Source organism: Pteronotus mesoamericanus, unplaced genomic scaffold, assembly GCF_021234165.1.
Source record: "Pteronotus mesoamericanus isolate MK-2021 breed Mesoamerican mustached bat unplaced genomic scaffold, CSHL_Meso_final contig_130, whole genome shotgun sequence".
Lineage (NCBI taxonomy): Eukaryota > Metazoa > Chordata > Mammalia > Chiroptera > Mormoopidae > Pteronotus > Pteronotus mesoamericanus.
Window position 1 is genome coordinate 2,600,347 of NW_026555060.1, and position 25,988 is coordinate 2,626,334.

The following is a 25,988-nucleotide window of genomic DNA, read 5'->3' on the forward strand; positions in this document are numbered from 1 at the left end:
CATGGATTATCTTTAATTGCTTGAAATGTTCATATTATAACACATAGCTTAAATGCAACTTGGTATCCTGGATTAGACACTGCAACAGAAAAAGGATATTATTGGAAAAAAGAACTGATGGAATCTGAGTAAGGCTGGCAGTTTAGTTATATTCTACTAATATTAATTTCTTAGTTTTAATAAATGTACCATGGTTACATAAGAAGTTTACATTAGGGGAAGTTGTGGTAATTACAGGAAAACTCTTCTATAAATCTAAAATTATTTCAAAATAATAAAACAGTCACTTCAAATACACTCTATAGATATCAACACTAAGAGAACTTTCTATGATAATATATGTGTTCAATATCTGTACTCTCCAATATGGTAGCTACTAGAGATATGTGCTTATTTTGCACTTGAAATATGGCCAGCTTACATATAGTAAGGAAAACAGTATGGAGGATCCTCAAAAAATTGAAAACAGAATTACCATACAGATCCACCAATTCCATTTCTTGGAATATATTCACAGGAAACAAACAAACAAAAAAACTAATTCAAAAAGGTATCTGCACTCCCATGTTCATAGTAGCAGTATTTACAATAGCCAAGATATGGAAATAATCTAAGTGTCCATTTGGTAAATAAATGAATAAGGAGGCTGTGATCTATGTGGAGTAATAATATTACACACACACACACACACAAACACACACTCTCTTGTATATATACACACATATAAAAAAAAAATCCTGCCATTTTTGAAAACATGGGTTGACCTTGGGGGCACTATGCTAAGTGAAGTAAGTCAGAGAAAGACAAATACTGTGAATCTCACTTACATGTGGAATTTAAAAATAGACAAACTCTAGAAAAAAAGATTAAATTTTGGGGGGTGGGAGGAGGGGAAAGTGAAGGAAGGTGGTTAAAGATACAAACTTTCAGTACAGAATTAAGAAGTACTAGGGATGTAACATACAAAATGATGACTATAGTTAACATCGGTATATAATACCATATTTTGTTGTGTATAACGTGCTCCCATGTATAACACACACCCACATTTTCGGCCCAAACTTTCAGGAAAAAAATCTTTCATTTTAATTTTTTAATTCAATTTTTAATTGATTTATATTTAGAAACAAAACCCATTATGGTATTCCAGGGTATTATTTTGCATACGGATATCATTATTGCTCTCTAGAGTTACACTTCTAATGCCTAAGCATAAATAAAAGAATTAAAGACATTTACATAGATACAGAATTAGTACTACCCATGTATGATGCTCATCCTTATCTTTTCCTCAAAAATTTGGGCAAAAAAGTACATATTGTACATGGTAAAATGCAGTATATATGACAGTTGCTAATGAGTAAATTCTAAGAGTTTGCATCACAGGGAAAATAATTTGGTTTGGCTTTTTACTGTACCTATCTGAATGATGTATGCTAACTAAACTTAACTGCAGTAATCAATTCACAATATACATAAGTCAAACCATTATGCTGTATACCTTAAACTTATACAGTGACAAATGTCAGTTACACCTCAATGAAACAGAAAAAAATTAAAATAAAAAGAAATATTACCAGCTTGATTAAAATAAATCTTCAATTTTATATAACTTTAATTTAAATAGCACATGGTTAGTGGCTACCCTATTCAATTATGTATCTGTATATTTTTCTCATTATTTTAAAAACAATCAAATGAAACCAAATTGTAAAATTCTTTTGTTAATCATATTAGTATTTTATTTGAAATAAAGCCAATTTTTTGTGGAATTATCTTATTAAATTATAATATAGGAGACTTTGTTACTTTGAGAGAAAAATATACCTGATAAATTTATTTATAGGAAATTCAATATAAAATCCACTGTACTTCTGAAAAGATTAAAGCATTTGAGTTACACAAGTAGAGCAATATCTGTTCATCTGGCCCAGTTAGAGTAGAAGTATTAGAAAATGACTAGGAATTTCCCCATCACTTGTGTAAATGAGCAGCTGCAGAATATCAGAAGATATGAACTTACCTGAGGGACTTGGAGCGGGTCTCTGTAATGGTGGTCTAAAACCTGGAGCTTTGGAAGTATCAGACTGATGTAAAGGATCTGAATTTGGCAAATATGAAGATTTTCCTGATAGCATAGATTCTGGTGTTGACTGAGATGAAACAACAGATCCTCCCCAGAAGGCATGAGCAGAAGTAGGGCTGTTTTCAAACAATGTGCTAAAGGGCCCAAATGGTAAGGGCGCACTGAAATTGGGAGCAATAGGCTTATTTGCTGGATGTACTGAATTTTGACAAGCACTTTGTGTACTTAAGGTTGAAGGTAGCTGAACAGAAGAGGGAACACTGTGAGGTCTTTTAATGTGATTGACACTGAGGACTGCAACAGATGAATTTTGCACTGGAGCTGGATTCTTGTGAGGGGCAGTTGTGCCATGAGAGGGAGGTCTAATAGCAGGGGTTTCCATTTTAGGAGCAGGCTGGGGGCATCCCATTTGCGTCTGAGGCATAGGGTAAGTCACTGGGGCAGTAGAAGGCACTGCCGCTGGAGCAGAACTTGTTGTTGCTAAAGGAGGAACAGTCATTCTAACTTCTGGGGGAGGAACCTGAGACTGCTGAAGAGGAGGTCTTGGCTCCTGAGAAACAGATCCTGGAGGTTGTTGCTGAGCAGAATGAACTGATGAACCCCCAGAAGAACTGCTGCTGTTTGAAGGTCTACTATTTGCTGTTTCTACTACTGGTGGACTACCTGCTTCCTGTTCAGAGGAAGATGCCCCTTTATTTGGAGACACTGTTCCACAATCCAAAGGGCTGTTTCTAGAAACCCCTCCTGGCTGGGCTGGTGGTGATGGGGAAGATGGGGATGATACTGGGTAGTGTTCTTTGGCAGTAGGCATAGGGTATGTGGCATTTGTGGGTGCAGTGCTGTTGTTGCTTGCTGTGGTTGTGACTGTTGTGGTGGTGGCATTGGATGTCTTCACAACCGTGACAAAAAGCTGCCTCCTGACGGAAGGTGAACTTGGACTGCCATTTGTAGATGTACCAGGCACCGTTGAAGCTGACGAACTGGTTGTTGTTGTTGGACTTGAAGTTAAAGAACCTGCTGAATTCACCTGAGAACCACTGCTATTCTGATTGCTATGGCGAGGCACCATGTGAGGCTTAGGCGAGTTAGTAGCTCTGGCAGGGCTCAAAGGCCTGACAGGAAAAGGACCCCAAGTAGATTGAGCTGGTGGAAAAGTACCTCCGAAGTGGGTCATGGGCAACCTTGGTGGACGGATCTGCTGGAAAGTCTGAGCAGCAAGCAAAGCATGTGCAAACTGTGGAGGAGGATATGCTAATGGAAGAGAAACTGGAAAACCAGGCCTCACATTATTCACTGGGTTCTTAATGGTTTTGTGAGTAGATGCAGAAGAAATTGCAGGCACAGTGAGTGCTGTGGCAGTTTGAGATGTTGATGACAGAGCTACAGTCGTCATTTTAATTCCCATTAAGGAACTGTTAGCAGCAGTGGTGGTAGGTGCTGATGACCCTATTTTGGAATTTGCTGAGGAGCTTTTCAAACGATTCTTTGGAATAAGTTCATCAATTTCTTTGTCTGGATCCTTGATCAGGGCATTGATCAACTGAGTTGCTTGTCTTGTTGATTCAGTGCCACCCCTGTAAGTTGACCAAAAAAAAAAAAAATTAGGTCTATTTTTTAATATGTAAAGCCTAAATTCATTTGCATGTATGCATATACATACGTACAGGGAACAATAACCAAAGTTAAGCAGCAATTTTCTGACTATGCTTGAGGTGTTCTGCAAACAAAGCCATACGCTGTCCTGACATGCCACTATATTTTTTCCAAAGGAATAGTAAATGATTTATTTTCCAGAAATTCATGTTACTTTTGTTTCCTTAGACTTAGAAATAATTTTCCTACTGTAAAATCATTACAGTTGGAAAAACCACTGCACTAAAAGCAATACACATAAACAAGGGAAAAAAATGCAACTAAGAAAACAGTAGTTTATTTTAAATCCTGGTACCCACGATGACCCCATCTATAATACATTTATTAAGAATGATATTATAATTCTTCTGAAATGATGCCTCAGAATGAGGAATCCTGATAATGCCAATAACCATAAGGTCAAACCAAAGTGTCGGATCTTCAGGAAAATATTTTGGTTGCAAGTAAAGCCTTATGGAAACCCTAAAGGAAAAATTACTTATAAAAGGTATCTGCTTCCCTCTGCTCTAGATAAGGCAAGCTGACTACCCACCTAACCCAGGAAATGGAAAAACAAGATAGGAATGAAGGATAAGTACAAAATGCAGTCTCCATCCTTTTGAGGTAAGCTATGTAGTTATTAGCTCTTCTGTTACTGAAAAGGGGCACCTGTCTCTCACAACCAAACTTTTAATTTCTTAAAATATCATATTTATTTTAAGGATATTCAGGTACCGCATATTCAATTCAAGACAAATATCCACTTCAGGTTTAAATCTATTCCTGAGTTCATATTCCAAGGACACAATCTCAGAATAACAAAGCTCAAATGCTAATTTAAAAGAAAGATGGAAATCTGCTTAAAATGTATTAGAGGCACATTCCTCCTTAAAGAGTCTATGTCATATGAATAGTTTATGTAAGGAAAAGATAATCTAAACCTTTGCTTCACATACAAAAAAACTCCTTTAAAGCCCTTTAAAATACTTCACAAGAGCATATAAATCAGAGAAAAAATTGTAAACATTATATTCTCTAATTCCCATTTTAAAAAAGCATGCTAATTAAACACAAAGCTCCACTGAAAACTCAAAAGCTTGCATTTTATTAAGCTATTGTGCAATAAAACACAAAGGAAGAAAATGTAAGAGACAAAGTTTTGCCTTATAGTTATTATCCGGTCTCCTGTCTTGTCTTTCTGCTTATCGATATCTATGTGTGCACCCGTGAACTCCCGAATAGCATTAATATTACATCCTCCTCTTCCAATCACTCTGGATATCACAGTTGATGGAACAGATACTTTCTTTGACCTGTTGAAAACATAAAATAGAAGATCATTAGTCTCAGTGGTTGTGATTAAAATAAAAGAGTATTACTAAAATATGTTTCTGGAAATACAGAATAAATTACTGTTGAATAAATATCTTCTATCTAGTCTCACTCTAGGTGATAAAAGGCAACTAGGTATGACAGGAGAAAGGAAGAGAGGAGAGGAGAGGAGGGGGACAGGAAGGGGAGAAGTAGGGAGAGAGAAAGCTTTACCATAGCCTCATATCTCATTTACCAAAGATTGTTTGCTTTTTTTGACTTTCGTTCTTCATAAATATTTGTAAAGTACATTACCATGTAGACATGCACTGTGCTAATGCAAACAGAATAGCAAATGAGAGAGAGATGGGTTCCTGCCACATGCATATTGACTGTGTAGACACCAAGTTAGAAAACTGTAATAGCTTTAATAGGATATACTACACACACAGTGGTGGGGCATCTAATCCAGCCCAAGGAGTCAATAATGGCTTCTTTTGAGCACATTTGGGTGATTAGTACCTTCTTTTTATTCGTAGTATATAACTGAAAGGATGATATTAAAAATTTATTGCTTCCCTGCATTCTTCCAGAGACATGAGAATTATCCAGATATGGAAAGTCACTAAAAGAATGTTCAGTAGTGTGAGAAAAAAGAAAAGCCCACTGGAATTTCAAAAAAGCAAAACGTATCTAACATTTGCAAAATTACATTACAATTTTAAACATTCAGATTCAAATTTTAGCAAATAGAAGCAAATTTTTGACAAGTCTAAATTAAGGAATACTTCTAAAATACAGTATAACTCTCAATAAAGAGAATGAGCCAATTATGCTTTAATGAACAAGTAAATTATTTAGAATTATTAAATATTAAATTAAAATGTTTTATTTTTAAAAGGTAAGGTATGATCCCTGCCCTTTATCATACATAATTAAATTACCTGACAATTCCTTCTTCTCTGAAGGAAATATTGAATCTGTGATTATTATTTTCAAATTAGTTAGAAATATCTTTGTATATCACAATATAAAATGAATGTAAAAAAACTGAATTACCTTTCTTTTGCATAGAGTATTCTGATATTGTGACTTCAATTAGTTCAATAGTGTATGTGAATAAGTTAGTGTGTATGTGTGAGACAAAGACAGAGATAAAGACAGCTTTTATTTAAAGTAATTAAAAGTTTAGTTTTTTTAGGGAATTTCTGGAGAGTCCTTTAAAATAGGTTATCAAAGACTTATAATGGATCACATCCTTTCTGGGTTTATAGTGTCTTACTACCTTTTACTTTCAAGAACACTGTCTTACTTTTTGACATATATTAGTTAAAAAATCCCAAGCAAAATATAATACTGTTTTATTCCTTTAATCCTTGAAATAAAGGTATCCTATAACTTAAGTACCAGAATAGTTTAAAACCAATATTTATTCATCTTTCAAAGAGTAACAAGCATGTAGCAGATATTACAAAGGCTCTGAGATTACACATTTTGAACACAACACTATCATCATAAAGAATTTAAATCAGTTCTCTACCAAAACCTTTTCTTACATAAAATGTCATCATTTTATGTAAAACTCCCAATTTTAGAATTGTTAACATACATTTTTATTTTTCCATCTAAAATATGATGTATGCTGTCTCTGTTAGCCAGATTCAGCCTTGGGCCACCAGTCTGCAACCTTTGGAATACTTGGAGGAATTTCACTGTAAGGTAATAAACCATACTTCACTGTGAAATAGAGCACATAAAAAGAATGAGAAAAACAATCAAGTAAACAATTACCTTCTTACAACTTCTTTCCATCCTTCTTCCCTCTTTTGTCCACGCTTAGGACTTGCTACTGTTAACTTCCCATTTGGAGAGGAAAGGGGAGATGGACCCGATTTTGTGCAAGTGGATAGAGAATTACTGGTCACTTCATTGACAGTCTCTGACAATCTTTAACAGGGGGAGGAGAAGTACATTAAATATAGAACAAATGTAGAATTTTAATTGATAAAGGCAATCAATTAGATTATTTTATTCTTTTTTATTTTTAGAATATGGTGAGTAAATGAAGAACTTATTTTTCACTTTTTAATACTCATCATAATATGAAAAGCCAGTATTTAAAAAGACAGTATCTAGAGGTCAAATTCAGCAAAGCCGAAATCACAATAATGATCCCTGAGAAACCACAACAATACTTTTCATGAGCTAAGTTTAACAACCAAAATGAATAAATTACATAGTGAAAGTAATTTGATCTCTCATTAATACAAAATCTAAACAGTAGATTAGTCTATAAATTAAATGAATTGTGCCTTATTTAGCACAAAGGCAAATCTTTGTTCTACCATTCTTTATTTGATTGCTGTATCAAAATATTCATCAACAAAGCACTTCATGATGATACTATAAACAGTACAAATAAAAACTGGAACTAACTTTATTGAAGCCTTGCCAGAAACAGATTTTCTCTCCTCCTTTGGAAATGTAACCAGAACTGATGGCTGTTTCTTGTTGGTCACAGTGGTAGTGACCACAGCAGGTGAATGATTGTCACTTTTTCGGCTGCTGTTGCTGTTACTACTTTCGTCACTGCAGCTGGAAATCCTCATGTTATCACTGTCCCCACTCTCGCTGGTACTGCTGCTTTTTGACTCTCCTCCGTTCACCTTCTCTGGCTGACTGTATGAAATTGGTAGTGGATCATCAAATATAATTTGAACGTTTTCTGGAGTAATTTTATTTTTCCTGTTTTTCCTCTTTGAACTGGTTGTAGTTATGGTATTATTTCTTTTACCATGGGAACCTGCCAAAGTTGTCCAGGTTGCAGATATACCTATGGTAGTAGTGGTTGTGGCACTTGGAGGCTCTGTCAGGACTTCAGGCTCATCTGTAAAAGTAGTAATAATGAATTAGCAAATTCTAAGAATTCTTAGAATATATTTAAGCACTTCAAGAAAGATAAAATCAGGAGTTACTTTGCTTCTATTGGACATAAAGTCACCAGTCATTTCAGCATTCATTAGTAATGAGATGGATATGACTGATTTATTCTCTGCCCCTATATCCTAAACAATGCATAATAGGCAGTTGTAAGGAATTATTTTGGAAACAGTCCTGGAAATATGAATATGTACTCTATATTATATATTTTATATCATTATATTCCTTAGGTGTAATAATGTTACTGTGGTTATGTACAATAATGTTGTTTTTCTAGAAATACATACTCAAGTATCTAGGGGTGATTTCGCATGATGCGTACAGCTTACATGTAAACTGTTCAAAAAAAGAAGAGAGGAAAGAAGATAAACAAAACAAATGTGCCAAAACGTTATCAGAATCGGGGTGATATTCAGGTGTTCATCATACTAATCTTAAACATTTCTTTAGTTCAAACTTTTTCAAAATAAAAGGCTGAATGAAGGAGAAATTAACAAAGACACTCACACACCCACCGCATACATATATGGTGCTTTAGTAGCAATGGTTCCTGCTCACAATATCCTCATCTCAATAATCTTTTAGTTAGAACCTAGTTAAAAATAATTCCCTTATTTGAGAAAAATCTGAATATGGTCTAGATTGTATTATCAAATTATAATTAAATATTTTAGGTATTGCAATTAGCTAAGCAAATGTCCGATGTTGGAACTTTACAGGTGCAACATCAGAATATCTGCAATTTACATTCAGGTGGCCTACAAAAAAATCTGTATACATATTTAGAGAAAAAGAAGTAAATACGGTAAAATGTTTATTTTTAAAATCTAGGTAAAATGTATCATTCTTTTAATTTGTCGGTAAGTTTGAAATTCTTCATAATAAAAAGCTAGGGAAAAGTCTATAAATGAAAATAGCATATAAATACTTTAAGGGCTTAATAATGTAGAAATCTATTTTTACCTAAGTTACTGATATTTTAAAAGTATAATTTTCAATAGATTATATGAAACAAATTAGATGGTTTTTAAAGAAAATACCTTCAACTTTATGCTTTTCTTTTTCTTGAGCAGCTTGGAGTTCAAAGTTCTCTTTATTTTTGGCTTCAATTTCTTCTAGTTTTCTTCTTTGTTCTTCCTTTTTCTTTCTTCTCTTCTCCTTTCTCTTTTCTCTTTTGGCAGCCAAAGCCAGCCTCCGGCTTTCTTCTCTTAACTGTCAAAGGATCAATAAAAGAAAATGGTAACACTGGAATTTATTGTGGAAAAATGTTGCCACATAATGTCATTTTATCATATGGAAACTGGGATACCATAAAATTAAAGGCATATAGCTCAATTCATTGTTTGATCGAGGTCATATTCAAATCACTAGAAAGAGAAAACAACATTTTTAAAGGATCAAGATCACATGATTAAAAATTGATTTTTAAAAAATGGTGAATGACAGAGATACGTAGCTTTATAATCACTAAAGAAATTTAAATTAAAATAACAAGGTACAATGTTTCATTCATTAATTTAGCAAAAATTAAAAAGATATCACATGTCTGCATAAGTTTTAGAAAATAAGTTGTTTCTTATACTGCTATGGGTATAAATATTTATATTTCAGGAAAGGTAATTTGAAAGCCTCCTATGAAAATTACAAACTGCTTATCCTAAGAATTTATTCTTTATAAAATGAGTATCTATCTCTTGTGAGAATATACAGGTTCAATAATTTCCAGTATAAAATTAATTATAATGCCAATAAACAGAAAAAAAGGTAAATCAAATGACGGGGAAAAATTAACAATATACATTCACAGACTATTAGGCAGCCATGAAAGTATTCTAAATATATACTTGAGAAAATGCTCACAATTTACATTTGGTAGGAGAAACAAAAAGCACATTGCAAACCAGTTCTCCCATTTATAGGGGAAGGCCACCCTTATATGAATCTATTCATAGTAACACACAAAAAAGACTAAGGATACAAATGAAAGGCTTACAAGTGACTATCTCTAGAGTGGAAACTGGAGAAGGGTAGCTGAAAGATGGTGACTTTCAATTTTACTTCATATAACTGTACATTGTTTCTATTTGCCAAAATGAGTATATATTACTTTCATAGTAAAAGAATTAAAAAGTTTAAAAATCTAGTAATATCTCTTAATAAACTATTTTAACTATTAAATTTTCTTCTTTGGTTCATAAAGTGGGAAAAATCTTCAAACTATTTTGTTTGCATGTCCCTTTACAGATGCTTTCAAACTATGTACTCCCTACACATAATCTGGTGCTCTATATATTTTATATGTATTTTAAATATTCATAATGAATAAAAATATTCATTGTCAAAACAATGATACTCAGTTTATAGAAAATAGCACAATATCCTGACTAACGAAACCCGGATCTCAAAGACAAGCGGATAAACCAAAGTGACTTATTTTTGCCCTTACTGGTGTGGCTCAGTTGGTTGGGCTTCACTCCACAAAGCAAAAGGTCACAGATTCCATTCCTGGTCAGGGCACATGCCTAGGCTGTAGATTCAGTCCCAGGTAGGGGCACCTAGGAGAGGCAACTGACCAATGTTTCTCTCGCACATTGGTGATTCTCTCCTTCCCTTTCCTTTCCTTTCAAATAAAGTTTTTTAAAAAATTGACTTATTTTTCATTAGAAAATGTCTGACTTCATTTTTTTGAAGTCTTTTGCTTTTGCTAGATATACTTCTCCTGCCTTTTCAAATCATCCCTGTCAGGTACTTTAAAGATTTTCCCACTTTTAAAGTTTTTACACCCTGGGGTGATGCATCATTAGTTAAGGAAAGTCTGTAGAAAACTGACACTTTCTCAGGCAGATAAGACTTTAGGAAAGAATACAAATGGAAGTTCAAGTTCTAGAAATTGTCTTAATAGTACCCCCTAGAAATTTTTGCTCGTCCTCTAGAAGTACACACGCTCAGATCTGGAGATGAGGAGAAGAGCTTTTAATTTTTCAGAGGCATAGGGATAAAAATGGTAATTGTGTGGTGATCTTCACTCCCTAGTTCACTGCCAGGGAGGAGGAGTAATATATGATTGGTGAATTTAAAAGGAACTGAGCATGTTTACCTCAGCTCATTAAAGAGTCTTGCTTTAACAGGGCTACCTGCTGGTCCTCAGGAAAAGTGCTTCCTGAGCTCCGGTGAGGGAGGCTGTGGTTGTTCTGCCTTCCTCTGATTTTGATGGAATGAATAGGTGAGTGTTTAGGGGAAGGAGTAAAAGTGGGGGTGAAGGTGTGCCAGAAAAATATTTTCAAAGCAACTACGGCTATAAAGACTCCTAACTCAGAATTAGGAATAATAAAACATTTAAATCTATAGTATGTATGAATAGAAAAGCCTTGAGAAAGGTACAGGAAATAGCTTTTGGGAGATCAAAATAACAAGTGAAGTTCAGGACTTTTGACTCAGCCAGGATGGGGTTTTGATTTGGCTGGATTTTTAAAAGTCCAGGGGCAGGAGGTAACTGTGATTAGTATTAGAAGGGGAAGACTTTAAAAATATAGTTTAAATCAGAATGCAGGTTTCCATCTAAGTCCCTAAGGCCTAGATGTGGGTAGGAGTGTTGCACTAGGGTGCGTCTTTTGCGGGGATGTGCCTGTGCCTTAGGTATGCTACCTTCTCACTCAGGCTTTACAGAGTTCAGTGGAAGTTGGCCCTCTGGCAACAGGAAGAGTCTAGATACCAAACTTGAGAGTTTAGCCCTAAGGGCTAGGAGTTTTGTTTCTAAATTTTGAAGTTCTAAGGCTAGTACTTTGATAATATCATGAATCTTACTAACCCTTTAACTCACTAAAAAATAGGGTAAAAATTCAGAGGTTCTAGTGAAACTCTTTTTTGGGGAGAGAGATCTCAGTGATTGTAAAAGGACCTATAAGGAGCTCTCTAAAACTAAGAATTAGACAAGATAGTTACAGACTTAAGAGGCATTTACAGGTGGTAGCTCCATCTAATGAATTAAATGAGATTACCAAAAGGGAAAGCTATCAACTATACATCTGTATATTTATGTGTATACGAAGGAGGAGGAAAGGAAAAGTAAATGAGACTTTAGGGAGGCCTAACTTGGTGCATGAAGACAATGAGGAAAAAGTGGCTTCAGTAGGAAAAGAGTTTCATGAAGGAAGGAAAATCAATGTTGGTATCACAAAATTATCAGTAAGAACTGAAAAGAGGTTAACAGGATTTGGCAGTGAAGATGCCATTGGTTATCTTTGCCACAGTTCACTAGAATAGTGGAGGACCAGGCTTATGATCCTGGATTGAGGATTAAAAATATAAGAAGTAGAGTCAACAAGATTCTTCCCTTAAAATATTTGGAGAACTAAATAAAACACTAAATAAAAAAGTTTGAGGTAAAGTTTCATTGGGATAGTTACCTTGATTAAGTTGTAGGCAGAGGTTAGTAGTTAATGAAACAGACATCCAAGATAAAGGAGTATGGGGGAGATGGTAATAACTGGTACAAGATCCCAAAGAGAAAAGATGAAAATGTAATAACTAAACCATTAAGATTCAAATAAGTCTGGAGGTACAGAAAAAATAGGGTAAGAAATTCAAGGAAACAGAAGAAAAAATAAACAAATGGGACTACATCAAACTAAAAAGTTTTTGTACAGCAAAGGAGACCATCAACAAAACAAAAAGACAACCCACAGTATGGCGGGTATGGAAGAACATACTCACCAATACATCTGATAGGGGGGTTAATATCCAAAATTTATAAAAAGAACTTACAAAACTCAACACCAAAAACCCAAACAATCCAATTAAAAAATGGGCAAAGAACAAAAATGGACACTTCTCCAAAGAGGACATGCAGATGACCAATAAAATATGAAAAGATGCTCAATGTCGCTAATCATCAAAGAAATGGAAATTAAAATCACAATGAGGTATCACCTCACCTGTCAGGAAGGCCATCATCAATAAATCAACAAACAACAAGTGCTGGTGAGGATGTGGAGAAAGGGGGACCCTTTTGTGCCATTGGTAGGAATGCAGACTGGTGCAACCACTGTGGAAGGCAGTACACCTCAAAAAATTAAAAATCAATCTGCCTTTTGACCCAGGGACCACAATTCTGAAAATATATCTAAAGGAACCCAAAACACCAATGAACATAAGCATCCCTATGGTCACTGCAGCACTATTTACAATCGCCAAAATAGGGAAGCAGCCCAAGTGTCCTCCAATAGATGAATGGATAAAGCAACTATGGTACATTTACACAATGGAATACTACTCAGCCATAAAAAAGATAAATGTTACCCTTTGCAATAGTATGGATGGACCTGAAGAACATTATGCTAAGTGAAACAAGCCAGTCATAGGAAAAGAAGTACCATATGGTTCCACTCATATGTGGAATCTAATGAACAAACCGAACTCACACGCAGAATAGAGACAGACTCATAGATGGAGAGCAGGATGACATCTAAGGGCTGGGGAGATTAGGGGGTAGAGGGATTAAGGAAAAAGGAGCATGGACTCATGGACATGGACAACGGTGTGGTGATTGCTGAGGGGAGGAGGGTATAAAGGGACTAAATGATAATGGAAAAAACGCAATTAAAATTCAGTCTAAATCCTAATTTGACTTACTTGTGCCTCATTCCACTTATTTGGAAACTGGGAGTATGTGTGGGGGACGGTAGAGGCTTCGAAGAAGAGTTAAGTTGTAGAATAACCTCACTGTGGAAAAGGAAAGGGTACCAACCCAACTGGTGTTTTTTAACTGATGGTTCAGGAAAAAAGTACCATTTGATAGGTGAGATTTTTAAAATGAGAATTCAAGGATTTAGGAAGAGGTAATCCAGACTAAAGAGATACCATCTGCACAAATGTAGATCTATAAAAGTGGAAGAGATGTGTTGAGGAGTAGAAAATCATAATGAGTGATGAGCCGGGAAAATTAAGGTAGGAGGATCTGATTGTTTGGAATTTCCCATTAAAACAATGAAGAGACTGAAGGTTTCTGAAGAGGGAGTAAGGTATGTCCACTTGTGTATTAGAAAACAAAGGGAACTATAGAAGAGTTACACTGGAACAAAGAAATACTCAATTGAATGCAAAGGGGGACAGAGGCCAACACATTTATCCAAAAGAGACTGTTAAGAAGACTACTGCAATAGTGAGAAGAGATGACTCAAGAGGATGAAACGGAGGCTCATAGGCTGTCAAAGCTCAGTTAAAATGATGATGATGACACTGACATAGTTAATATGTAGGGGGTTTAATGTGTTAGGCACCGGATTAAGTTAATTTACAACACTAACTCATTTAATGGATGTAGGGAATGGGAAGCAAAATAAGTGAGAAGCTGAAAGCGACACCAAGATTTCATTTCTGAATAATGAGTATTGAAAGCAACAGAAAAGACATCAAAAAGTGAGGGCAGAATTAAACAAAAATTTATTGATTAACCTGTCATGTACTGAGCATGGTTCTAGTCTCTTAAAGCTTTTCAGTCAACTGGACAAAAATATTGCTGCCCTCACGAACTGAGGAAGCTAACATTTAGTTGGGAATTTGGGAGGCACAGAGATGATAATCTTAATAAACACATTACAGTTGTTCCTCAGAATTCATGAGGGATTGGTTCAAGGACCATTTCCCCTCCTTCACTGCAGATAACAAAATTTGAGGATACTTAAGACTCTTACATAAAATGGCTTCGTATTTGCATATAACCTACACACATCCTCCTGTACACTTTAAATCATCTCTAGGCCCTGGCTGGTGTGACTCAGTAGACTGAGCACCAGCCTGGGAATAAAAAGGTTGTCAGTTCGATTCACAGTCAGGACACATGTTTGGGTTGCTGGCCAGGTCCCCAGTTGGGTGCATGTGAGAGGGAACCAATCAATGTATCTCTCACACATATCAATGTGTCTCTCCTTCACTTTCTCCCTCCCTTCCCCTCTCTCTAAAAATAAATATGTAAAATTGTTAAATCATCTCTAGAAGACATAATACTTAATATACTGTAAATACTACATAAATAGTCGTTATATTGTAATTTTTAGGAAATGATGATAAGGAAAAAAGCCTGTACATGTCTGTTACAGATGCAACCATGGTAGGCTTAACTACAACTCCATGTGGGCAACAACATAATATTGGCCCTCCAACAAATATCTCTGATCCACAGCAGCTAAATTTGCATATTCAAAACCTGCCAACTGTATATAGTTTTTAAAGAGATGTTATGTACAATGTAAAGCAGCAATACTAGAGCAGGGGGAAGATAAGTGTATATATACAGATAAAGCGTTTTGATTTTAAACAGGGTGATTTGTGTAAACCTCATGAAAGTGAAGTTTTAAGCAAACATCTAAAAGGTATGAAGTATTTCAAGGAAAGAAAACAGCCAGTATATAGCTGCAAGTATTTCCAAGTAGGCCTGCAATGTCCAAGTAAACCAATGTAGCTCAGAATAGTAGAAAATGAGTGTAAAAGAATATCAGGCATCTTGTTTACCTGGCAGGGCGTTTTAAGGACTTTATATTTTTATTCCTAGGGTTTTGAGCAGAAGACTTTGATTTAAATAATGTAACAGGATCACTCTAAGTGCTAAACAGAATAAAGAGCAATAACGGAATTAGGGAGACCAGTTAAATAACTACTGAGGTAATACATGTAAGAGATAATATCAATAACTTCAACAAGGGTAAGAGGTGATAAAAGGTGATTACGATTCTAAATACAGTTCCAAGACAAAGGTAACAAGATTTTTGCAACACCTTAGAGAATAGAGAGGAACTAAGGTTGACTTCAAGGTTTTAGCCAGAGCAATTACAAGACAGAGTTGTGGGTCTGGGGTAAGTAAAGATCTGGAGTTCACAATGGGACACAAATATGAGATGTCTAGTTAGGTATCCAAATGGACATGTTGAGTAGCAAGTTTGATATATGAGACTGATATTTAGGGAAAATATCTGGGCTAATATAAATTTGGGATTAGCTGGTACATATTTAAAGCTAAGAAGCAGGATGAGACGAACAGTACATAAAGAATTAGATCATGTGATGAGAGCTAAGAGACTCGCTTAAGCCCCATAAGGGGTGACAAGGAGGAACTAGCAAGAGAGACACAGAAGAGGTAGGAGAAAAACTAAGAGAATGTAGTGTAATGAAGGCCATGTAAAGAGAGTATGTTAGGCATTATTAGGCTTAGCACAATAACGTAGATAACTTACCATTGGAGTTAGCTACATTAATGTCACTGGAGACCATAAAAGTATAGTTTTGGGGGAGAGTGGGAGTAAGAACCTGGCAGGAGTAGATTCAAGGAAAAAAAAAAACGAGTTAGGCAAAACAGACACGGGTATTGATGCAAAGGACAGTAAAGAATGGGTTTGTAGCTGAAAACTGGGGAGAATGGGGGTTGGAAGGACAAAGTGTTTTGTTTTGTTTTTAAATGGGAGATATAAGCTTCTATGATGATGAGAATAATCCAGGAGAGGGGGATAAAATATAGAAGAGAATTGTTACAACAGTGTTTTGAGTAAGGGAGACCAGATGGGATCTAGTTCACAAATGGAGGAACTGGTTACAAAAAGTTTATTTAGTAACTGGAAGAATGAATATGGGTACAGGGGTTGGCAGGTGGGTAGGTGGAGTGGGAAAAATCTTGGCAGTTTTCTGATGCCTCAGTTTTCTCACTGATGTAGAATGCTAGGGGAGCAACTGAGGGTGAAGGACACCAGAGGTGAAAGAATAAGTAATAAATGGTGGTGTAAATGGCTGGGAGAATGGATTAAACTAGGGAAATACGCAGTTCGTTGTCACACATTTAGAGTAAAATTAGTCATCAAGGTTGATTTTCTTCTAGACACATTTAGTTACTAGGGTACAGATGAAAATAAGGAGAAAGAAAAGAGTAAGGAACAGTGAAGGGTGGAAGGCTAAATAGATCCTATAATTTATTGGTAGCAGAGTGTTGCCAGGATTGTTGAAGGCAGAATTCTAAAAGGAGTAAAGCTGGAAAGATGAAAAGGTTAATCAGAGAATGAAATATATAAAATTGAGGTTGTGGTGATGGCAAAAATACCCCAACTGAAAATACCTATTTGAAACATTTACAGTGTTCCCTAAAAGGTTATGAACACTTACAAAGAAAAAGGTAGGAAGAGAAATAATAAGTAGTAAAGTGAAAGGGTGAAACAAATATCAAAAATGCAAACCAATAATATCTATTAAAGGTTCTAACCACCAAGAACATAAGCTCGTTTTTAATGCCCTAAGTTAAAAAGGAATTAACTGAAAATTCCGTGGTTTAACCAAACTGCTCCAGAGCAGAGCAGAACATCTACCACATAGTAAATGCTCAGTAAATATATGTTTACTGAATAATGATACGGGAATGAATCTGATAAATACATGGGGCATTATTCTCAGTAGCAGTTTTGGCAAACCTATTAACCAAAATTTTCAAATAAGCTAGTCAAAAAAACATTTTTTATACAAGCAATAAGTTATCCAGGTAGAATATCAATTTAGACCAGGCAAAACTAACTCCAGTGATGTTTCTAAAACAGAAATGGTGGAACCAGAATGTACAGTCTCTCAAAAGGCAAAAAAAATATTTTCCTAGATGTAAATCATAACTAAAAAGTAGTGAACTAAACCCTATCAGATCCCAATCTGGTAATTTTTCAAATAGAAATACTGAAATTACAGAATCTTCTCTGTAATTTAGAATTCAATCTATGTACCACCCCAATTCAAAACTGTTTATAAAGTATCAGTGCATGTGGAAGAATCAACTTAAGTCTAATTAATTTATAATTAAAAGTTATTTATCACCTTTGAGTTTTAATATTATGCAAAAAAAAAGTGTAATGACATTTGAAAGTTCCATTTGACTTGCTTTAAATATGAGGTTCTTGAAACCATGAATATCAAGGTAAGAAAAGTTGGCAAGAATTCAAGATATTGACAATCATATATTGCTGATGGTAGTAAGAAAATATTCTGAAAGTATCAGATTTAAAATATATTTGCCCAAGTGAAAAGACTTACCCTGTAAAAATAAAAGGATCAAAATATAAGAAAATATGTGTAAGGATGTTTACTGCAACATTATTTGTAGTGATGAAAACCTGGAAACAAACTTACTATGGAGTATATTCTGCAGTTATTTAAATCACTGTCAACTGACCATATCAATCAGTTACTGAGAGTGGGAAAAGCAAGTATTAAGAGTAATATGCTCGCATGATTCTGATTTTTAAAAGTACACCATCTCCATATATGTAAAGATTTAATTGTTCACCAAATATTTACTGACTACATACAACATGCCAGGTACCATTTTATAGTGCACACATTCCAGTGGTAGGCAGAGACAAACAAGATAACTAATACAGTATTTAGAATGTTAGGGAATAACATTCTAAGTAAGGGAAGAAAAACAGGAAGAGTGCATGTGGAAGGGAGAATGAAATATGGGGCATCTGCATGTGACTTCAAGACAGAATGCACAGCAAAAGCCCAGAAAGGATGGTCAGTATGGATGGAGCAAAGTGACCAAAAGAAAGGATTAAAAAATAAGATGAGAGAGGTGTAAGGAATAGTGTGGTGGACACATCATGTTGAGCCTTAAAAGGTATCATAGGTAATTGTAGAGGTGACAACTTTAGTTACCATACAAGGTTTATAACTTTAGTTAACTTACAATGATGATGTTTTTCTTTAGTTATCTTTGCATATTTCACAGTTTAAACTGAACATATTATTGTGATAAAAAGAAATCAACGAAGTTGATTGAGAACAGACTTCCTTAATGAAATATCACCTAAAAACTGCTTCCTGCTTTGTAATCCACAGGTGTGCAAAAAATTCTGTATATTTAATGTAATATATGAACATCAAAGATATGAGAAAATATTTTATTTAAAAATAGGTATCTGTGTTCAACAGAAAAACTTTCCTTATATTCATAAAAATGCAAAATAAACAATTCATCAAATAACTATTACTTAGAGATTCTAACATGTAAAAATAAGAGAGTAATTAAAAAACAGGATGTTATAATACTTTAGGAAGAAGGAACTAAGAGGTAGGTTAACTGCAACTAAGGCAAGGGAAGGTACCAGGAAATTTACAATTAAAAAAGAAGAAACTGATTCAAATCCTAGCCTAGGCAAGTTAGTCAACTTTTCCACCTGTGATATGCAGGTAATAATATTTTTACTGAAAAGACTAAAATAATATGTATTCTAGCATAAAAATTGACCGTATTATATTACCTGCTATTTATTAGGCATTAAGTAAATATCAGATGAAAACAAATGTGAAAATAGGTAAAGTAATAGTTATACTGTTTATAACAATAAGTATTCTCAATGTGCTCCTTGAAAAAAAAAATTCAACATGGCCAAAAATACTAACTTTTGCTTCATCAGAATCTACATCAGAAGTTTTTTAAAATGAAGAATCTCTAATATTAAATACATTTTCCAGAAAATCAGTGTATTTTCACATGTAAATTAGAATAAAATGTTTATGCAAGATGAAAACATGAAATACACAGCTTAACAAAGTCAACAAGTATAATGGTAATGGACCCGTCTCAAATACAAAGGGTTGTACAATAATTATCGTTATATTCTTATAAATTTAAATTGTGTACGTTAAATTTCATATCCTTTTAGCCTTTTTATACATGATAAAATACAGTAGAATATATATTCCATAATATTCAAGGCCAACCGATTCTTTTCCTGCATGATTATTATTTTTATCATTCACTTGAAGACATGGTTATTGATAGGAAGGGGAATAAAGAAGGAACTATGGGAATCCCCAAACTATATGTTGTTTGGTGTATTCTATTCCCCTTGGGAAAAGACGAAAATGATGCTGTAGTCTGCCTGAAAAAGAAAAGTACAAGAGAATTCATCCATTTAAAAAATGTGCTTATTAAACATTCTGCCAAGTGGTTGTATTTCACTAGTTGGGTATGCCTTAGTAGGGCATTTCATACTTCTAGTAAATCTGCTGGCAACAAATTACAAAGTCTAATATCAATGAAGTATAGATTTGGATGGGGATTAAGAGCTTATTAGTTGAGCTAAAACTAAAACCGAACACTAGAGGGTAGGTTTTCTAACTTCCAGATCAATGCAATTCCTATAATGAAATTTTGTTAATTTGATTACAAAGAAAATTCTTTTAATGATATTTAAATACTCATAATTATCTCTACTATTTGAGCCAAATTTGGAGAGAAATCCATGTACATAATTTAAAGCAAAAGCAACAACAAAATAAAACAAAAAAGAATAGATTACAAATGGGGAGAGAGCAAAAAGGAAAAAAGTATGTATTTCCAAATGTAAAGGTTATCATTACCTTTTCCAAGTCTAACTCCTCTAATAAAATGCTGGCATTTTTGTTTGCTTCAGCAGCCTGTCTATCTTTGGCTTGTACGATTGATTCCATACAAAGATGACACTTCTTCAGCATCTCCTAAAATAAAAAATTAAAATGTTTCCAACCTCAAAAAAATAATTCACGTATAGAGAGATTCCTGAAAACATGAAGATATTAATTAAGATACTTGAACAAATGAACATAAACTGTAAGATCAGAGGCAAGGCAAAAAAGGATGCAAATAAAAACACATTTTTAAAAATATACAAGCAAAAGAGCCTGTACTCTTCTTTAAAATAATATTCATTTGACTGGTAGTTTTGGAAACTAAAGTTATTTACTCCTATAATCTGAATATAAGAAATCATACAGCAAACAGAACTGTTAACAATTTATGTCAGCTGGTTAATGAGTTTAAGGGAAAAAAAATCAGTGTCAATTAAAAAAGGACTTAACAATTTTTAAAGTACTTAACTGACCAGAGCTGCTGTCATATATTTAAGCTTTGTGGGTACAACTTCATGTGCAAGAATCACTCATAAAAATGACACAGGTACTATATATTTTTGTCAGTGATTTCATTTTCAGAACACTATATTTGATAGGAAAGAGATATTTCCCTATTAGAATAAAAAGGCTTATTTTTAATCTTCTCCTCCCCTCCAAAAAACGTAGGGCTATCCAGGAATGTTAATTATTACACAGTAATCTAGGGGCAGGTAAGACAGTGAATTACTTATATTAAATAAAACCTATGGGGCTCTGGTCAGGTGGTTCAGTTGCAGCATCATCTCATACACCAAAAGGTTGCAGGTTCTACCTACAGGAGGCAACTGATCAATGTTTCTCTCTTATCTCTTTCTCTCCTCCACCCTCCTGCCCCTCCCTCCTTCCCTCCCAACCCCCATTCTCTCTATCTAAAATCAATAAACATATCCTAGAGTGAGTATTTAAAAAAACATAAAAACCCTATGGGGAAAAGCTGCTCACTATTATATACTAACTGCTGAGAAAATGTTAGACATTTTTATATTTGTTGAACTCTTTGGATTTTGGGGGCAAGTCTTATAAACTCAAAATCAAAATGCCACAAAGGGTAGAGCTCAATTAGATCTCTAATAGGAATATAATTTATCATCCCTACTTTTCTGTAAAAATCATAATCAGGTTATTCTTAAGCTGACAGTTACTCCAACTTTTATATTACATTGAAGGCATTAAAGTTTTCTTCCCACGATTAAATGTACTAAGTTCATTTTTGTTTAGGTATTAAAAATCAGTCTGGATAAACATATATAGATTATAGTACTAAAATGAATAAAATTACCTTAGGTTATTTAGTGTTTACATAAAATTACTTTAGTTCTATTTAAAAAGATAAAGTAAATCTATCACAGAGAATACTTACTGTTTCATTACATAAGTAAATAATCCTAAGATTCTCTTAAATAGCACACTTCATTCCCGAATACTAGATAAATGAAAATTGCTATATATCACACATTACTGCTCAAACTAAGATTTTTTTCCTGTGAGATACATGTATATAAAACCAAATGATATCCCTAGCTCATATAGTAGGGTGAATCTTATCAATTTATTACCTTATCAGTTATGGTTGCTATGTATCTCATGCACTCAGAATCTGATGGAAATTGATTGACTTCTTTGACCAAATAGCGCACCACCTTCACATGACCCTAAAAAACAGATATGTCAGATTTAAAACAGATTCTAACAGAATTCAGTAAATCTACAGTCTGACTTAACTACGATTCCTTTGGCATTAGTGCTAAGAAATAAAGACTTAATTGGGTATTTTTTGCACTGTAAATGAAAAAGAGGCTTTGGTTCTAGCAAATACATTATTCATTCTCATCCCACTCTCCAAAGAAATACAGAATATCCTGACTTAAAATCTAAATCACCCTGAATAAAACAAAACAAAACAAAAAAACAAACCCAAAATGAATATGAACAAATGGGGATATGTCTGAAAAAACCAAACCAAACCAAAAGTCATCTTCCCCTCTCCCCAGCTAATGCAGTAGAAATGAGACACCTGTTCAATTCTAAGCATTAAGAGTAGAAATAACAATTTTGTTATTTTGTTCAGATAAAACTGAATGCATAACTCTGTACTAGATAGTATGAAAGAAATAAAATACTTTCCTAAAACATGAACTATGATATTATTCACTGTAACACAGTTCACTATCTAAGTAAAGTTCAAAATCTTCAGTTTTTAAAAAGTTCAGCACTTAAAAGGCTTTCCACTTTCTTCAATCCACCCTACTGTTTTGTTATAACACCTATAAGTTAGCGAGCCAGTCTGGAAAACAGCTGTTTATATTTAGTGTATTTCCTCAATTGCATCTATTCCTTTTCATCTACCCCTTTTAAAACTAAACTTTATCTTTAAATAAACAAATGCGACTTCAACAAAATAAGAATTTTCTGCACAGCTAAAGAAAACATCAGCAAAATGAAAAGGAAACCAACTGTAGGGGAAAATATATTTGCCAATGATATCTTGGACAAGGGTTTGATCTCCAAAATATATAAAGAACTCACACGGCTACACTCCAGGAAGACACACAATCCAATTAAAAAATGGGCAACAGACCTGAACAGACACTTATCTAAGGAGGACATACACAGGGCCCACAGACATATGAAAGGAAGCTCAGCATCACTAACCATCAGTGATGCAAATTAAAACCACAATGAGATACCACTTCACATAGGTCAGAATGGCCAGCATAAACAAATCAACAAACGACAAGTGCTGGCGAGGTTGTGGAGAAAAGGGAACCCTAGTGCACTGTTGGTAGGAATGCAGGCTGGTGCAGCCACTGTGGAAAGCAGTGTGGAATTTCCTCAAAAAGCTGAAAATGGAACTGCCTTTTGACCGGGTAATTCCACTGCTGGAATTCCCTAAGAATCCTAAACCACCAATTCAAAGGAACCTATGCACCCCAATGTTCATAGCAGCACAATTTACAATAGCCAAGTGCTAGACGCAACCTAAGTGCCCATCAGTAAATGAATAGATCAAAAAACTACAGTATATTTACACAATGCAATACTATGCAGCAGAAAGAAGGAAAGAGCTACTACCCTTCGCGACAGCATCCATGGAACTGGAGAGCATTATGCTAAGTGAAATAAACCAGGGGGTAAAAGACAAATACCATATGATCGCACCTATAAGTGGAACCTAATCAACAGAAAAAACAAGCAAGAAAAATATAACCAGCAACATTTAAAGAAAAAACAAACTGACAGTAACAAGAGGAAAGGAGGTAAATGGGTAACGGGAAAAAAAGGGGAAGGGTCAAGTCAAGGAACATGTATTAAGGACCCATGGACAAAGCCAAAGTGGGGAAGGATTAGGGTGGGAGGTGGGGGTGGCTGGGGCAGGGAAAAGTGGTGGCAGGAAAATGCAGAAAAATGTATCTGAACAATTAAAAAAAATAGGAAAAAAAATAAAACTATATCTTTAATAGCTCACATGCCATTTGTATCTTTTTTTTGTATCTTGCCAACACTTCCTACAGTATTTATTTAGTTATACAGGACAACTCACAGTTACCTTAGTTTGTGTGTGGGCCTTGCCTCCCTAATTAAATCACACATAAAAAAAAATAGCTGCTGTACTCTGTATAATGTAATATCCCAATCATTACAGTTGTATATGGTAGGCATTAAAAAATAAGTAGAGTGAATACAAGTGACAAAGTCTATTTGGAAAGATAAGATATATACATGTTAGACATAGAATGGTATAAAGATATATATTTGTCAAGCTGAATGAAGAAGATAGTAACAAATGGTAAAATTTCAAGTTTTAAGGGATTAGCTATCTCAATGAGAGCTCAAATAAGATAGGAAGAGGTTTTGTTGAAGGGGCGATTTCAATTACATCCAGCCTTGGCTGGTGTGGCTCAGTGGATCGAACGCTGGCCTGCTAACTAAAATGTCACCAGTTCGATTCCTAGTCAGGGCACATGCCTGGATTGTGGGACAGGTCCCCGACTGGGGGCATGAGAGATGCAACCAACTGATGTTTTGCTTGTGCACATTGGTATTTCTCTCCCTCTCTTTCTCCCTTACTCCCCAGTCTCTAAAAATGAATAAATAAAAATCTTTTTTTTTAAAAATGAACTATATCCAAAAATGAGTAAATCTGGAAAAATTAAGAGGGATATGGGCATTCTTGAGATGAGAACAAAGATTATGTGAGACATAGGGACAGAGAAAACACCAAGCAAGAAGACTTTCCACATTAAGAACTCATTATGAGAGATTAGAGAGTTGTAGCCTTGAGTACAAACTAAAAGTGGATTTCAAAGTATTAGAGAGACTGAGAAGGCAGGAAAAGTTTCTTGAAGATGGCTACAAACACAGTGGAGTGGTTATAAAGATAAACTTGATAATGACATGTTAGCTTGCAAATAGCCAGTGACAAACAATACCGTATTTTGCCATATATAATGCACACTTTTTGGCCCAAATTTTGGAAGGAAAAATAAACATGCATGTATACATGGGTATAATGATTACATACCACAGACATAGTAATCCTGTTTACAATGCACACAAAAAAACATGAGTGCGCATTATACACAGCAAAATGTGATAAATTTGACTCCTGAGGAAAAAGGAAAAGTTAGTGGCTAGGTAGTGTGGAATACCCAGATAACAGTGAAATCAAAGAAAATAATAAGCAAAAAAGGAAGATGATTTCTTGCAATTCCTAAAAATTTTCAATACAACAAAATAATTTAGAATAGACAGTTAGTTTTACCTACATGTCTTAGAATGACAAGACTCACAATTACAATCCCTGAAACATTAATCTCATTTTCCCAGTAATAAACTGAAACTGCATTTAAGAGATTAACCAAATTATTAAATTACTTATACACAGCTCTATGGTATGCACTATTAAAAAAAAAAAAAGTTTCTCTTGCTTTCACAAGAAATTTATTTCTATTTCTGAATTAGTACACTTGATTTTCGGTAGTTTTAAATACTGGTGGCTGGTTTGTCATTTAATTCCTTTTTCCTTAATAATTAAAATCAATTATTAAAAAATCAATTTAGAATCAGAGACATGGAAATAAAGAACAAACTGACAGTGACCAAAAGCGGTGGGGGTGAGGTGGGTAACGGGGAAAGATGGGGATGGGTCAAGGATTATGTATGTAGAAAGGACCCATTGAAAAAGATAAGGGGGGGAGGGGATGGATGTGGGGGGGTACAACATGGGAGAGTAATGCGGGAAAAATGGGAACTGTAATTGAACAATAAAAAAATTTAAAATTTAAGATTTCATAGTAAAAAAATGAGAACATAGTGCAAATACTTTTGAGCATTAATAAAAACTGAAAACATAAATCAACAATTTAAGTTGAATTTTTTCTGTTGTGCTACTATGAGAAAACATTCATAAACAAGTAATTATTGAATAGTTACTCTTAGTTGGATTTACATTTTGTTAAAGATTAAAACTGTAACTAAAATCTAAAAATACTACTTAGAACAACTTTTTAAAAGTTTAGCTTTTATGTCCAATATGGGTTATATTAATAGCTTTTCTGAGATA

At 34.5% G+C, this 25,988-nt stretch overlaps 1 protein-coding gene across 5 annotated transcripts in view; it reads right to left on the bottom strand.

Annotated features, from left to right (window-relative positions):
• Positions 1–25,988, bottom strand: part of ANKRD17 (ankyrin repeat domain 17) — a 149,456-nt gene that overhangs the window by 16,846 nt on the left and 106,622 nt on the right. For all 5 annotated transcript variants that reach the window (XM_054591521.1, XM_054591519.1, XM_054591510.1 and 2 more), the window contains 7 exons: positions 21,982–22,077; positions 20,357–20,473; positions 9,010–9,181; positions 7,466–7,916; positions 6,821–6,976; positions 4,882–5,031; positions 2,024–3,660 (listed from right to left, as the gene is read on the bottom strand). In XM_054591521.1, the coding sequence (XP_054447496.1) occupies positions 2,024–3,660; positions 4,882–5,031; positions 6,821–6,976; positions 7,466–7,916; positions 9,010–9,181; positions 20,357–20,473; positions 21,982–22,077 (2,779 nt within the window). The remainder of the gene's footprint in view (positions 1–2,023; positions 3,661–4,881; positions 5,032–6,820; positions 6,977–7,465; positions 7,917–9,009; positions 9,182–20,356; positions 20,474–21,981; positions 22,078–25,988) is intronic.